The sequence below is a fragment of the Astatotilapia calliptera genome, chromosome 8 (assembly GCF_900246225.1).
Source record: "Astatotilapia calliptera chromosome 8, fAstCal1.2, whole genome shotgun sequence".
Taxonomy (NCBI): Eukaryota; Metazoa; Chordata; class Actinopteri; order Cichliformes; family Cichlidae; genus Astatotilapia; species Astatotilapia calliptera.
In genome coordinates, this window is record NC_039309.1 from 20,574,465 (window position 1) to 20,589,484 (window position 15,020).

The 15,020-nt window shown below is 40.2% G+C and overlaps 1 protein-coding gene across 2 annotated transcripts; it reads left to right on the plus strand.

Annotated features, from left to right (window-relative positions):
- Positions 1–14,669, plus strand: fdxr (ferredoxin reductase). 2 transcript variants are annotated; one of them, XM_026177335.1, is made up of 12 exons: positions 1–55; positions 823–920; positions 4,954–5,049; positions 8,118–8,240; positions 8,333–8,446; positions 8,593–8,694; positions 10,399–10,506; positions 11,359–11,443; positions 12,923–13,122; positions 13,203–13,374; positions 13,460–13,633; positions 14,136–14,669. In XM_026177335.1, exons 1-12 carry the CDS (start codon positions 40–42, stop codon positions 14,264–14,266), a joined length of 1,419 nt encoding a protein of 472 aa, XP_026033120.1. In that variant the 5' UTR covers positions 1–39; the 3' UTR covers positions 14,267–14,669. The 2 variants fall into 2 exon arrangements, with proteins under 2 accessions (XP_026033120.1, XP_026033121.1); XM_026177336.1 differs by having other exon boundaries at positions 2–446.
- Positions 14,670–15,020: the final 351 nt, after the last annotated feature.

Consider the following 15,020-nt stretch of genomic DNA (forward strand, 5'->3'; position numbering starts at 1 on the left):
GGAACTTTAATTGTCAATGCCGGTTTCCCACGGACTGTTATGGCCGTAACGCAAGGTACAGCCTTGAAAACAGTTTGTTATGGTAATGATGTTTTACGTGATAAAGTGCATATGTGTAAAATAATTAATCGATATTAGCATTAGCTAGCCATTTGAGGACACGAAGCTTTAAAAATAAATAAATATAAGGAAGAGTAAAGATAAGCGTTTTCCACCTTGGCTTCTGAACTCAGCGCTGCTCAGTGTCCAAAGCTCAGAGGAGAGGCAGCTATGCAGAGCTGGTCACCACGGTCAAGGAAAGCAACGGAGAGGGTTTAAGCGTTTCATGCTTTAAAACGAGGCAGCTCGTCTAAGTCAGGAAGCTATGGGCGCTCATAAACTGCTGTTTTCCGAGCTGAAGCTGTGGACCTCAGGAAGAGGTGGATGGATAGCGCGACTTCACAAAGGTGCGGTAATCAGGAAATGTTTACTCGTAATACACTTGATATTCAGTGTGGACGCGTGCCAGACCCAGAACAAAATTTAGCCAACTTAACGTTCTTATCTACACACCTGCTTGAAGAAACTTTAACAGGCTGATTTAACTCAGCAGTACTTAATATATCAAGCAACTCTGAGCATCAGTAAAACAAAATACTGTATAACTGCATGCCTTACTCTGCTAGCCTTTCATTAAAACACTGTAGGCTGTAGCTGTACACTACACTGCCTTAGCTTACTGAGACCCTTTAGCTCACTAAGAGGATTTAATTCAAACTAAGGCCTTGCTGTTTTGCTGCAACTCCAATGAGTTAGACGTGAACTTGTCACGTGTTTTTGCAGGCGGCTGTGGAAAGGCTTCATTGTCCTCATGCAGCCCAAAGGTGTGTATTGTCGGAAGCGGTCCAGCAGGTTTCTACACAGCACAGCATCTAATCAAGGTATGGACTGCTTGTTATGACAGACACAGGAGTAATAGTAGGCAATACTGATAAATATCTGAATATGTAGTACTGTGCCAAAGTCTTGAGCCACCCTTGATTTCTTTTTAATGTTCTTCCAATGAGCTGGCCCTTCTTGTCATTTTTAAAGCGGTGTCTTAGTTCAGCAGGCTTTTTAAAGAGTTTTCTTTAAACTCTCATTTTTGGCCCACTTATTATACCTGAACATTTTCAAAAAGTGCTTTTGTTTAAGAAACCACTTAAAAAGGCAGCTAACCCAAGGGATGGGGCAGCAGGGATGTCAGTGTGTGCAGGATGTCCTTAAAAAAACTGGGCAAAGTGGGGGAAAAAGGAAAAACATATTTACTGGGGGGAGGGGGGGGGGGACACATTTACAAAAAAGGAAAGGAAAGCTATGTTCTTAAGAAGCAGTTGTTCTTAACCTACAGTTACCAGGTAACTATAGGTGAACTCTTAATTTAGTATGCCACAGTGTTTAAATTACACAGCTTGCTGAAGACTGACAGCAGCCTTCCTACTTTCTGTCACAGTGATACCTACAGCAAGCAGGGGTGAGTCTAAAGGGGGGGGGGGGGTTGGTAAGGTGTATTAGACCATATTTCTTTCAAGGCTTAAAAAGTTTAGATTAAATTAAATAAATTCTGTTAATTTAATGGTAATTGGTGCTGTTAGACTGGACAGTGACTTATTAAAACATGCACCATCATAGCATTTGTTTTCTGCTCCAGGAAACATTGCATCAGTTCTGAGAATATTGATATCATCTCTTTTCTTCAGTGCAGACACCGCATACTCTTTAAAAAGATTAGAGACATGCATATTTACTCACTCACTAGCACACTCAAAGACACACACACACACACATTCATACACTTGTTAAAAAACACATGCACATGAACAAACACCAAATCTACCTCATCCGTGTGATGCAATAGAGTCAGAAATCTTTTTTTTTTCTCCTATCGATGCAAGAAAGCATTTTGAACATTTTGAATTAACTTGGAATATCAACAATAAGACAGAAGAATTTCTTATACAATTTTACAGCTGATGGAATAATAAGTAGAATTCTCAATTACTAAAATAATCAATAGCTGCAGTCCAATTCTAAATGAATTTGCTAATGACTACTAATTTATTGCCCAATAGTTGTGTGTTAATTACATGTTAATTTTTCAATTTGTGTGTGTGTCATTAGTTTCTCCAAATCCGGCCAGCATCCTTTAATGTGAAGTCAAACAAATGAGCGTGCCCCTCCCTGCTTAGTACACAAAACCACTACGCTATCACACACTAACCAAAATATAGCCTTTGAGCTGCCTACTGAGTACATGCTCATACACTCAACAAAAATATAAACGCAACACCTTTGTTACTGCTCCCATTCCCCATGGGATGGACGTAGAGACCTAAAATTCATTCCAGATACACAATATAACCATCCCTCCCAAACAGTGGTCACAAATCAGTCCAAATGTGTGGTAGTGGGCACATCTGCTATATTGAGATAATCCATCCCACCTCACAGGTGTGCCACATCAGGATGCTGATCTGACATCATGAGTAGTGCACAGGTGTACCTCAGACTGCCCACAACAAAAGGCCACCCTGGAATGTGCAGTTTTTTGCGCTATTGGGGGTCTGGGGACCCAGAACCGGTCAGTATCTGGTGTGACCACCATTTGCCTCATGCAGTGCAACACATCGTCGCATGGAGTCTATCAGATTGTCAATTGTGGCCTGTGGAATGTTGGTCCACTCCACTTCAATGGCTGTGCGAGGTTGTTGGATATTCGTGGGAACTGGTACACGCTGTCGTATACGCCGGTCAAGCACATCCCGAACATGCTCAATGGGTGACATGTCCGGTGAGTATGCTGGCCATGCAAGAACTGGGACATTCTCAGCTGCCATCTGCCCTGAACAATGTGAACCATGATTCATCCGTGAAGCGCACACCTCTCCAACGTGCCAGACGCCATCGAATGTGAGCATTTGCCCACTCAAGTCTGTTACGGTGACGAGCTGGAGTCAGGTCAAGACCCCGATGAGGACGACGGGCATGCAGTTGAGCGTCCCTGAGACGGTTTCTGACAGTTTGTGCAGAAATTGTTTGGTTGTGCAAACCAATTGTTCCAGCAGCTGTCTGGGTGGCTGGTCTCAGACGATCTTGGAGGTGAACCTGCTGGATGTGGAGGTCCTGGGCTGGTGTGGTTACACGAGGTCTGCGGTTGTGAGGCCGGTTGGATGTGCTGCCATATTCTCTGAAACGCCTGTGGAGACGGCTTATGGTTGAGAAATGAACATTCAATGCACGGGCGACAGATCTGGTTGACATTCCTGCTGTCAGCATGCCAATTGCACGCTCCCTCATTGCTTGTGGCATCTGTGGCATTTTGCTGTGAGACAAACCTGCAGATTCCAGGGTGGCCTTTTGTTGTGGGCAGTCTGAGGTACACCTGTGCACTACTCATGATGTCAGATCAGCATCCTGATGTGGCACACCTGTGAGGTGGGATGGATTATCTCAATATAGCAGATGTGCCCACTACCACACATTTGGACTGATTTGTGACCACTGTTTGGGAGGGATGGTTATATTGTGTATCTGGAATGAATTTTAGGTCTCTACGTCCATCCCATGGGGAATGGGAGCAGTAACAAAGGTGTTGCGTTTATATTTTTGTTGAGTGTACATACGACTGGAAATAACTTGCAGGGTATGCTGTGTCTTTGAGCCCAAGGTTATGTCATTGCAAGCTATGCCCCCCACACACAGCAGCACGATGTGCATTGGCCATGCAGCACTGTGGCTCTTTGATGTTTTTCATGTTGTGTTTGTATGATTTTAAGTTCATATATTAATTGTTGTCTGATTCAGCACAACATACTTTAACTAATATAATATAAAATTATATAATAACCAGTTTCTGATGATTAAAAAAAAATGTAATCAAATTTTAATTTCATACATTTTGTCATTTTTATTTACTTTGTGTTTGTACTTCAGAAAGTTTGTAAAACTGTTGGCACGAGGAAGCTGCATTCGATACATGACAGTAATTAATATTAATATAATGGTGGATGTTCATATTTGTCAAGCTTCAAATAAGAGTTTAGTGTGTGTGCAAATAAATGGCTCAGTGGCTGTCTAGAACCAACCACAAGAGCAATAATGTAAAGTAATAATTCTCTGTATGACTTTATGTGGTTTACATCATTGTGGAGGAACCGAAGCAGTGAAACAGTTCGTCAGTTCATTAAGGTTTATACATATTTGTTGTAAGGTCCCAACATACTTTTCAGTCAGTGTTACTGATTAGTCCAGTGTTACAATGGACTAATCAGTCCATTGTAACACTTTGATTCTTTTCCTTTTCAACCGTTCAATTGAAGGTTTTCTGGTGCGCGTGTGATCATTGTCCCGTTGTGTGACCTAATTTTGGTCAAGCTTTAGCTGATGGACAGACAGCTTCACATTTGACTAAAGAACACTTTGTCATACAGAGGAGTTCATAAGTGACTCATTTATGGCAAGGTGGCTGCAAATCAAACCTAAATCATCACCCCTCCACCACCAACTTAACAGTTGGTTTGAAGTCTTTGTGCTGAGACCCTGTGGTTGTTTGGCTTTCACCAAACATCACACCATGCATTAATGCCAAGCATCTACACTTTGACCTCATCTTTCCAAAGGATCTTATTCCAGACGTCCTGTGGTTGATTTTCTAAGCCCTGCTGCTGTGTTCTTTTTAGAGAGATGACACGAACAAGCAATCCTTTTTGGTTTGTTTAAAAAAATTATTTAGATTATTTAATTTTTAGTGGTTTTATTGGTTTTGAGGATTTTTATTTTTGGGCTGTGTTGAAAATATTTCAAGACTAAAACTAAAGATATTCCAGTTTTGTAACCACACAATATTTGTTTCTGTTTTTTCTAAAGCCTTTATTAACGGTTCACTTTAAGCTTTACGCATTATATTTTGGATTTTGTTTCTGTTTTTTCTCTCAGGCTCGCCAAGATGTTGAGGTGGACATTTATGAGCGTCTGCCTGTCCCCTTTGGCCTGGTCAGGTTCGGAGTGGCCCCAGATCATCCTGAAGTCAAGGTGTCTGCTTCTAATAGATTTTAAAGAACAGATAATTGCCTCAAACCATTTTCTGTATATTACCTGTTTTTAAGCAAAAAGGACAAAAAAGATTCATTTAATTAGTCCAGTTTCTCCTCAGTAGTTCTAACACCAGATGCAGTGAAAATCTTTTAACACAGGGATTAGTTTTGTTTTGGAAAAAGAAACTCTTCAGACAAACCCGTTTCTTAAAGTCTGTTTAGTTTCGCCAGACTGTGTAACGACCTGTGGTACCGTTAATGGAAAATTAAAAACCAGTCAGTGGTTAATGCAGACCAGTCAAACAGAAAGAGACATGTTAGATAAGTCTGTCAGTGAAGTGAAATTCCATTAGAAGTGTGAATAACATCACAGTGAACGGGTGTTATCACGTTTATGTCTGAGGTTGAATGCAGTGTTTGAAGCTCGCTATATTTCCATGTCATCACACCCAACTCATTAAAATGTAACTGAACAACAAAAGCAATATTATGCAACCCTCAACAGGACACATATCCCAACATGCTGGCAAATATAATGACAGATAAATACTGGTAATAATGAGACCTATCTGCTTTGTTTCCCACAACCAATAATGTCACCTTTGCATGTCTGATATAATCGTGGTTAGAGATGTGGTTAGCCTAGCTCAGCAGAAATACTACTTTGAAAGTAATACACCAAGACTTTTAAATCACTAGTGTGTCTTCTTTGTTCAGTCAATACTGAGGCAAAACATGCGAAAACAACAACAAGGTTCTTTTCGGTGACGTGCAACCATTTCTTGTGAAGCAGCAGTTGATTTCATCTTTAAAGCACATGAGTGAGTGCATGAATCGATCTAGTCTGGTCTGATATTTCTGCTGAGCTGTTCCCTGCTTTTAATTCCACTAATCATAAAGGTAAGAGAGCGGTGGGCCAATAGTGTAGTGGTGTACACATTTGGAAAAGATCCCCAGTTTGATCCCAGTAGACACAAATCTATTGGGGGTTGGGTCAGGAAGGGGTACCCAGCATAAAAATCTACCAAATCATGTGGAGCGAACCCATGTGAACAAGATAGCAGCCAAAAGTATTTGTTTGAATGTAATAAGATAAGATAAACCTTTTTTAATCCCACACGTGGGAAATTTTCTGCTCACGGCAAAAAGTACAATTAAAGAAAAGTAAGATTTAAGAAAAACACGACAGAATAGGAGAAGATAAAATAGAATAACATACTGTACAAAACAGAATAAAATGCTCTGTCATAGTAGGAAAAATTGCACTTGGTACTATTGCACATCAGGGAAACGGGGCGAAAGTTACAGCTGTGTATCGATGCATGTGTGTGTGTCTTTCTCCACGTATGTGGTTATCTGTAGAGGCGATGTTGTAGAGACAATTTCAAGCTCAGTCTTGCTCTTTCTGGTAGTTTTGTTTGTTTTTGTTCCTGATCCCAAATCTTAACATCAGATTTTTCTCAGAAGCAACATTGGCTCCATAAGCATTATTGAGAGTTCAAAACAATGTTATTGTAGTTGTTAAAGCAGTCACACGGACAACTCAAGAATGTAATAATAATTAAAACTGGGTTCCACATTCATCTATGAAGCAAATTCAAGTCCTGGAGAAGGCACAAATATATTGAAGGTTGCCTTTAATGCATTAAAATTTTGCTTATCAAAAGATGAATTTGTGTTTTTGCTTAAAGCTGTTTCTTAAAGTCTTTATTAAATATATGCAGCATCATACAGCAGCAGGATCCATATGAGCAGCTCCATTAAGGCGCCTATATTCAGACAGGATTATCATTACTGTCTAAGTAGCCTCTGAACAACCACAAATGTCTAAAGTTAAATGAATTATTGGTATTTGTGAATTTTCAATATCACTTCTCACAGATTGTTTGGTCCTTCCATCATTATTATTTTTAATATTATACAAACATTTCATCGCCAACATCAGCCTTTTGTCTCCTGAAATCTTCCGATGACTGTTCACCCAAATGAAAGTATATTATTGTGTATTTATTATGAAATATAACTGGCATTTAAAAATTACAGTGAGGATAATTAACATAGTCCCATCTACCATGTTTTCTCTTCCATATCTCAGTGCAGCTGGGAGGTGAAAGGTGGCAACCTCTGCACTCATTGAGCTGTGCTCTTATTACAGTCTGAGTCTAAAGTTCAATTCAGTTTTATTTATATAGTCATCAGTCAGTTTCCTGCACTTTGTCAGCAAACATTGAAGTGACGGAAATCCATTTTTCCTCCAGCCCTTCTATCGTGAAGACGTTAGAACTTCTTTATGAACTCTTTGTTCTTACAACATGCAAATAATGGGCTCTGTGATCTGTTCTGTACTTGTTTGTAAATGCAGGTGAACACTTTGAACTGAAACTAACATGACGTAATTTTGCTGGCTTTTGTATCTGGCATAGTTATTAAGGCATCGTCTCCAGAAATAGATAATAACACTGTAAATAAATGCACTGCAGCATTAAAAACTAGACCTGCATGTGTGAACACAGATGTCTGCTCGCGCCGGGTCTCTAATTACACAGATGTGTAAAAAGCAGGTGCTGGCGTGTCGAATTCACGGAGAGAGTGTGGACGTCATGCGTCTTATCTCCTGCCAAACTCTTTTGAGGCTGCGCCCTCACTTCAGCCAGAGTGTTCAGAGAACTGAGAGCGAATCTGAAGCAGGCTATCTCATCCTGTGTGCTACATAAGAAAGGCCAATACTGCACTCAAATCTGAGTTCTTGTGTGAATGTGGACACAGTAATGTATACTTCATTTATTAAAGGGAATTAGTTTTCCCAAATAAGTCTAATAAGGGTTTGAGCACCACTACAGGAGCTATAAAACTATAAGACAAGAACAAGAAACCTTCACAAAGTGGAATATAGTGAAGTTTTATGTAAATATTCTTAAATCAGAGTTTACCCCAACAAACTTTAGTCATCTGCTGTCCTGAGGTCATTAACCACTGGATAGAGAATTACTCCCATAATAGGTGGAGTTGAAATACAGATGGAGAGTCCAGCTTGCTAACTTAAATTTTACCGATTCTTGTCCTCAGAACGTCATCAACACATTCACGCAAACGGCCAAGCATTCACGCTGCAGTTTCTATGGCAATGTGAACGTAGGCAAGAATGTGAGCATCACCGAGCTGCAGCAAGCCTACCACGCTGTCGTACTGGTAAGGATGTGAAAGCCCACTGCGGCTCCTTCACCTTAAACGTGTGAAAAATAATCATCTGTTTCTGTTGAACTCTGTCAATTGTGCGACAGAGTTATGGTGCAGAGGGAAACCGGAGCATGGGAGTACCGGGCGAAGACTTGGCTGGTGTGTACTCTGCCAAAGACTTTGTGGGCTGGTACAACGGACTCCCCAGCTGTCGAGAGGTAAGACTTCCAAGTAAGTGTTTCACATAGACACACAAGATGTTTCCATCCATCAAAAAGAGCCTCAACAAAGTTAGATCATTTCACAAGAAAAACTGTCAGGTGAAACTGCTTCTCTGTCTCATCTGTTCGATTTCTTTCTTCAGCTGAGTCCAGACCTGAGCTGTGAAACAGCAGTCATATTGGGACAAGGCAACGTGGCCTTGGATGTAGCAAGAATTCTGCTATCTCCCATCGACATTTTAAAGGCGAGTTGGTTATCAGTAAATTTATAACAAAAGAAACAAAAACAGTAAGAGCAGACATGTTTCAGTCAGCAAGTCTTGAGTGCTCTGAGATGTATGAAAGAACCGCTTAAGCTGAGGAATTTTATCTGCTTAAATAATCACAAATGTTTTGTTTGTCTGTTAGGCATGAAAAGCAAAAACACCGTTGCTGAAACCTCAAAAATATTTTTGTTTTTCATTGCATCAGCGTGAAGCCAAATGGAGAAATGTTGTGTCTTTATCTGTTGTTGTTTCAGAATGCAAAACAAAACTAAACTGAACAGAAAATCATCAATAGATGAAGATAAGATAAGAAATAGTGCTACAGAGTAGTTTCACTAGTTTTGACAAGTAAAGTTTGACCTTTCTAGTTTCCTGATCAGTCCTCCACCTGACACTAAGAATTAATGGGCAAACGTGACTGAAGAAGAACATGAGGGGAAAGTAAGAGCCCCTAAAAAGGCTGGTAGGTTATGTAAAATGTATTATTGTAGGGTCGTGCACCTTGAGAAGTCAGAATGTTTTCAAATAGTGAAGATATTTTCTTTACCATGAGACAAATACATGACTTTGTTAATAATTACAGTTGGTTTCCTTTTAAACCTTGGGACCTGTACTAATAGCAGCTTCTGACCCGCTCGGGCTCAGTTTAAGTACACATGGTTTGGCTTTTTAAGCTAGCATCTCTGAGCCTGCATGACATCATAGGATGTACAGGAGGTAACCACAGGAAGCTTTTAGGGCTGAGAAACACAGCTAACGTCTTTTAAAATGTCTAACTGAACTAACAGTCTCTGAGAAAAGTCAACTTTAGTGGAGTCATTTTCATCAGCTTCAAGTTTCTCTGATGTGTCATTTCATACAAAAGCACCACTGATAACCACAAAATTAAAGGTCAAAGATGACAGTGACCTTTTGTACTTGACTGGTAGATGTAGGACACCATGGTGTCAGTTATAATAGTGAAGTTTGATTTGTTTTGTTTGGAATAAATAAGTGATGAGCTGCTTTGTCAGACTAAAGTGGGGAAATTGGGCATACAAATATCAAAAGGTGATACAAGAGCTCACATACATTTGTTGGACTAAGACACAGTTCCTGTAGTTTTGCCTCTGTGTACCAATAAAGTGGATTTTAAATGAAATGATGTATATGAAGCATACCATAATATTTGTTATATACTCTACCGAGGGAGCATTATTGAATGGGAATGTATGGCTGCCAGTGGAACAGGATCGCTAAGGTTTATCGATGACTTGACTGCTCAGTCAGTCAAATTCTGCAAATTGGTCGGCACTTCACAAGTGAAGCCCAAAGCATAATCCAAAAGAAAAACAAAAAGAAAAAAGGCCCTGGCAGTGCATCTCAAGAGAGGAAGCGCAGCATTTGGTGATGTCTGTTGGTTCTAAACTGCAGGCAGTCATCAAATGTAAAGAAGTTACATGCTGAATTAAAATCAATCACATATTGACTGATTGTTTTTAAAATGTGTCTGTACGCCTGTGATGGTGCAAAATTACAAAAGTTGGGTATTTGTCCAAGAAATTGTGAGTCAAACTTCCTGTGTTAACCAGCAATATGAGCTAACAATAAATAGAAATCAAATCACTTGGGGAAAAAAAATCTCTCTAAGCTGTTCAGTTTTCCAGCTGAAAATGTAATTTACTTGTCAAACTTTTTCTGCAGAAAACTGACATCACACAACCAACACTGGAGGCTCTGGCAGAGAGCCAGGTCCGCAGGGTGCTGATAGTTGGCAGGAGAGGACCCATTCAGATCGCTTGCACAATCAAGGTGTGTGTCGGACAGAAAAGACAACAAGAGGAAAGAATAATATGTTCTCTAGTGCCTCTTCCTCAGGTCACCATTCATCTCCACGCCGCATCTTCCAAAACCTGTTTCTTAACACCACAGACACGCAGAATATTATTAGAAGGCTTTATTTTAATCCATTGGAGTGGTACAAACTGCACTTTTTAGCCACTGTGCAAGTGTTAACCAACTGTTTTATCTGCATCTTTGCCTAATGCTTATTGATAATTTTAGCCGTTTTTAGCATTTTCTTAAATGACCTGTTTACGTGTTAGCTTTGGCTTGCTTTTTTAATTCCACTTCATTTTGGGGTAAAAAAATTCAACAATTTAACTATTAAAAGTTACAACAGCTGGGTCCAAGAGTAAAGAATAAAAATATGGAAAATATAATAGTCGCTTTAAGAGTTCCCACATATGAGAGAAAGCCAGAGCACTTTCATGCACACTTGGTCAGTGACCTTGTAATGTTACTGCTGAGGTTGGTAGAAAATGTGTCCTCTGCAGGGAGTAGCTTTATCTTGTAGTTTAAAGTGAAAAAAACAAGACCAACATCACATTATTTTCTTTTCTGCTTATATTATTTGAACTATTCTTCAGTCTTTCAGTGTCACCCTGAAAAATCAGAGGTTCGTCCTGTAAAATGAACAGTTTGGTTGTTGTTGCCAGACTGTTTCAAACTTGTCTGATCATCACCCCTCTTATATGTTTGCTGTCATTGTTGGTACTGCAGTAAATATAATTTCACTAGAATTTTACCAAAAGAGATTCTCCATGTTTTTAATGATGCTTTAATTTGGCCCAGTGAACCATAACATATGCTCCTTTTCTACAGGAGCTCAGAGAAATGGTGAACCTGCCGGACACCAGGCCGGACATGGTGGCGGCTGATTTTGATGGAGTCAAAGAGGCTCTTAAAGGTGAGACCACATGCAGCTTTATCTTCATGCTTTCCCCTCTAACTGACCTGCTGTGTTTTTAAAGCCAATAAATGTTTACATAGTTTCGTCTGCCTTTAAGATCTGTAAATTTCAGTGTTTTTAGTTTTTCTGGTGCAGCTGGAAAAGATGCCTGGTGTTTTTAAGTGAGCAGTGAAAACATGTTAGATATCTACATGTGCATGTAACACATGTTCAGACTGCTGAAAGCGCCATCAGGAAGGAAGAAAGGTAAGCTGTGGTTAACAACAGCATACCCAGCTGAGACGTATAGCTTATACATACTGTGAGGTGAATGGAAACTGCCAACCTGCCCAGACTGCTGCTGCTGCTGCTGGCTTTAGTTTGAAAGATTTTCTGTTGTTGTGTGGGAACCTGCAGGTTAGGGTGCAAAACAGAATTGTGCAACAACCCCCCCCCCCCCCTAAGCTGGCCTCGTCCTTGCCAGAGAAATGCTGCTGGCCTCTTTGATGATGGCAGGCACTCTCAGATTTATAACGATAACCTTGACTCTGGTCACAGATTGCTAAAATAACCCTGAGCGTATGTTTCGTTTTAGTGATAAATAGCAGTGAAGGATGGTAAAAGAAGCTGGCTATGTTTATCTGTGTTGTAATCGTGCCTGCTGAGCTTGCATTACTGGAGTGACAAGTCTGTGGTCGCAGCAGCACATCAGAACTTTGCAGTTACAGGAAATTTATAAAGACCAGTTCCTTAAAGCCATTTCTAATGTGTTCATATGTGCACATACAAGGTGCATGCACAGCAACACTCACATATCACTTACTGAAAGACCACACTTGTATGCACACTTGTATGTAAAAAAAACCAAAAAAAAACCACATGCATTCACAGCCATATACTAGTCATGAGACCACAGCATGTGTCCATAAAGTTCCCAAGTATAAGAGTAGCTGCTAGTGACAAAATTCTAAGAAGATTGTTAAAATTATGGAGTTTTGTTGGAATTTCCTTTAAAAATCAAAAGACTAAGTAAGGAGAAAGATAAAAGTTATTCACAAAGCATCTTATCCCTTAAGATGAAAACAAGTATAGGAGTGGAGATGGGGACTAGTGTTTCCTAAGGAGAGGGAAGAAATGGTACAAAGTACAGAGCATTGATTGGTCACGTCTCTCAGGTGCCGTGTCAGGTTTCTTAAGGATATGATTTTCGGATTCAGTTCATCTGCTGTAGATTGATAAGTTGAACGGCAGCCAATGTTCAAAGAAAAACTTTGAAAGACCTTCAGAAAGGCTCTTTAAAATGTACAAGAAGGTCCTGGCTCCATGGAAGCAAAATATAAAGACATAAGGGATGATCAAGACTTTTGCACAGCACTGTATATGTTGTTTTCACAACCTATTCTATCCAAAAAAAATAATTGGAAGATTAAAAATTTGGACGTTATAAATGCAAGCAAAGCAGGGCGATTTTAAGCTGAAGTATCTCTGCTGTGTCAGACTTGCCGAGGCCCAGAAAGCGTCTGACAGAGCTGATGCTGAAGACGGCCCTGGAGGTACCCGGAGAAAAGGAGCAGGAGAGACGGAGCAAGGCCTCCCGCACCTGGGGCTTTCGATTCTTCCGGAGCCCCGTGGAAGTTTTGGCCGAACCCGGCCACAGCAGAATAGCTGGCATCCGACTGGCGATCAACAAGCTGGAGGTTAGCAGGATTTGGTTTTCCAAAAGTGCCTGTCACTGTGCTGCTGCTCCTTTTAAAGCAGATATCCTCTCTGTGAGCAGGGTTCAGGTGATGGAGCCCAGGCTGTGCTCACAGGAGAAGTGGAGGACGTGCCCTGCGGCCTGGTCGTCAGCAGTATCGGCTACAAGAGCCTGCCCATTGATCCATCAGTGCCTTTTGACTCCCGCAAAGCCATCGTTCCAAACACCATGGGCCGCGTTAAACAGGCTGCAGGTACCCTGTAAACACTCTAAAGAACAAGCATTATATTATATTTTATTACTTCAATAATATTTAATGATTCGATTTTTCTTTGTAGGTCTGTACTGTAGTGGCTGGCTTAAAACAGGCCCCACAGGTGTCATAGCTACCACTATGAACAATAGCTTTGACACTGCACGATCCATTTTGGAGGACATGGACTCGGGAACGTTGGATATGTCTGCCGCTAAGCCTGGATCACAAAGCATTAGTGCTCTGCTGGAAAAGAGAGGTATAAAAATGTTAGTTTGTCATTCACAATACATCCTATAACTGTGCTCTCGACGTGTGCTGCTATTCTATGAGCCAGTATAGAGTCATGAAAGTAAATGTGCGTGGACCAAAAACAGTTGGACTAAAAACAAGGGAAAATGAACTCAATGCTGGAACAGTCACCAAAAAGTCGGGCTGTAGAGATTCTGTTTGAAGTGACTGTTTGTGTTTATTGTGAAGTTCATTAAATGATTACATAAGAAGTAAAATGACGAAGAGCAAAAAAAAAACAAAAAAAAACAAAGATGCAAAGAGATTTGAAAGAGAAAATTACAAAACAAAACTAGCAATAAATCCTGCATGCCACCAAAACATTTGCTACGGAGAGCCATAAATCAGTAGCAACAGCAGCAGTGAGGTATGTCGTCATCATCTCAGTGCACACAGTGACCCGTCTGTATAATCCTGTTCTCTGAAGTTGCCACTAAGCCACAGCCAAATGTGATTTTTCTCTTCTGTAGGAGTGAAACCAGTGACTTTTTCAGACTGGGAGAAGATTGACAATGTGGAAATGAAAAGAGGTGAATCCCGTGGGAAACCCAGAGAAAAGCTACTGACTGTGGAGGAAATGCTGCACGTGGCTTGGACATGAAAGAATGAAACCGTTTTCATGTGAACAGGCAATGCTACCTAAAAAATGACTGCACTTGTCTTTAGGGATCTCACTGATTGATCACACAATAAAAATGACTATTTGAACTCCTTAACATGGATTTAATTCATATTGTATACATGGCACTACTAGGAACTGTTATTTGCTACAGTGTAATTTAGTTACCTTGTTACCAATACAACACACTGACTGAAAACAACAAGGACTGAAAACCTGCTGCGCTCAAGACCAAACTATAATGGGTCCGATTTTTATGGAAGTTGTGCACTGTAATGTACCGTTAACTAAAAACTATGTGGCAACATTTTTTTGCACTTTTATATAATATCATTGAACATCTTAAATCTGTATTTGAGGAAATAAAATGACGTCTATCCTTTGATTCCTGTCCTCAGAGCTTCAATTGTTACTGCTGGGATCCATCGTTAGGTCCACAAGTGTTTGAAAATGTTTTGGCACTACTTTCATATATTTGGCTCTTCATAATTTGAATTGAAATTCTTATTATATGCGATTAAAGTGCAGATTTTTATATTTTATGGAAAGGTCAGCAGGACTAGAACATCTATAGGTGGCAAAAAAGGATGGGTTTTTGTTTTTGTTTTTTGAAAAGGAAAACTATGTGAATTGCAAAATCAAAGGTTTGGACAAGGAGGGTGTTCATACTGAGCTTATCATAAAAAGGCCTGGACATCAATGAAGACTGGTGGATGATCACAGCATCCTTTCCATA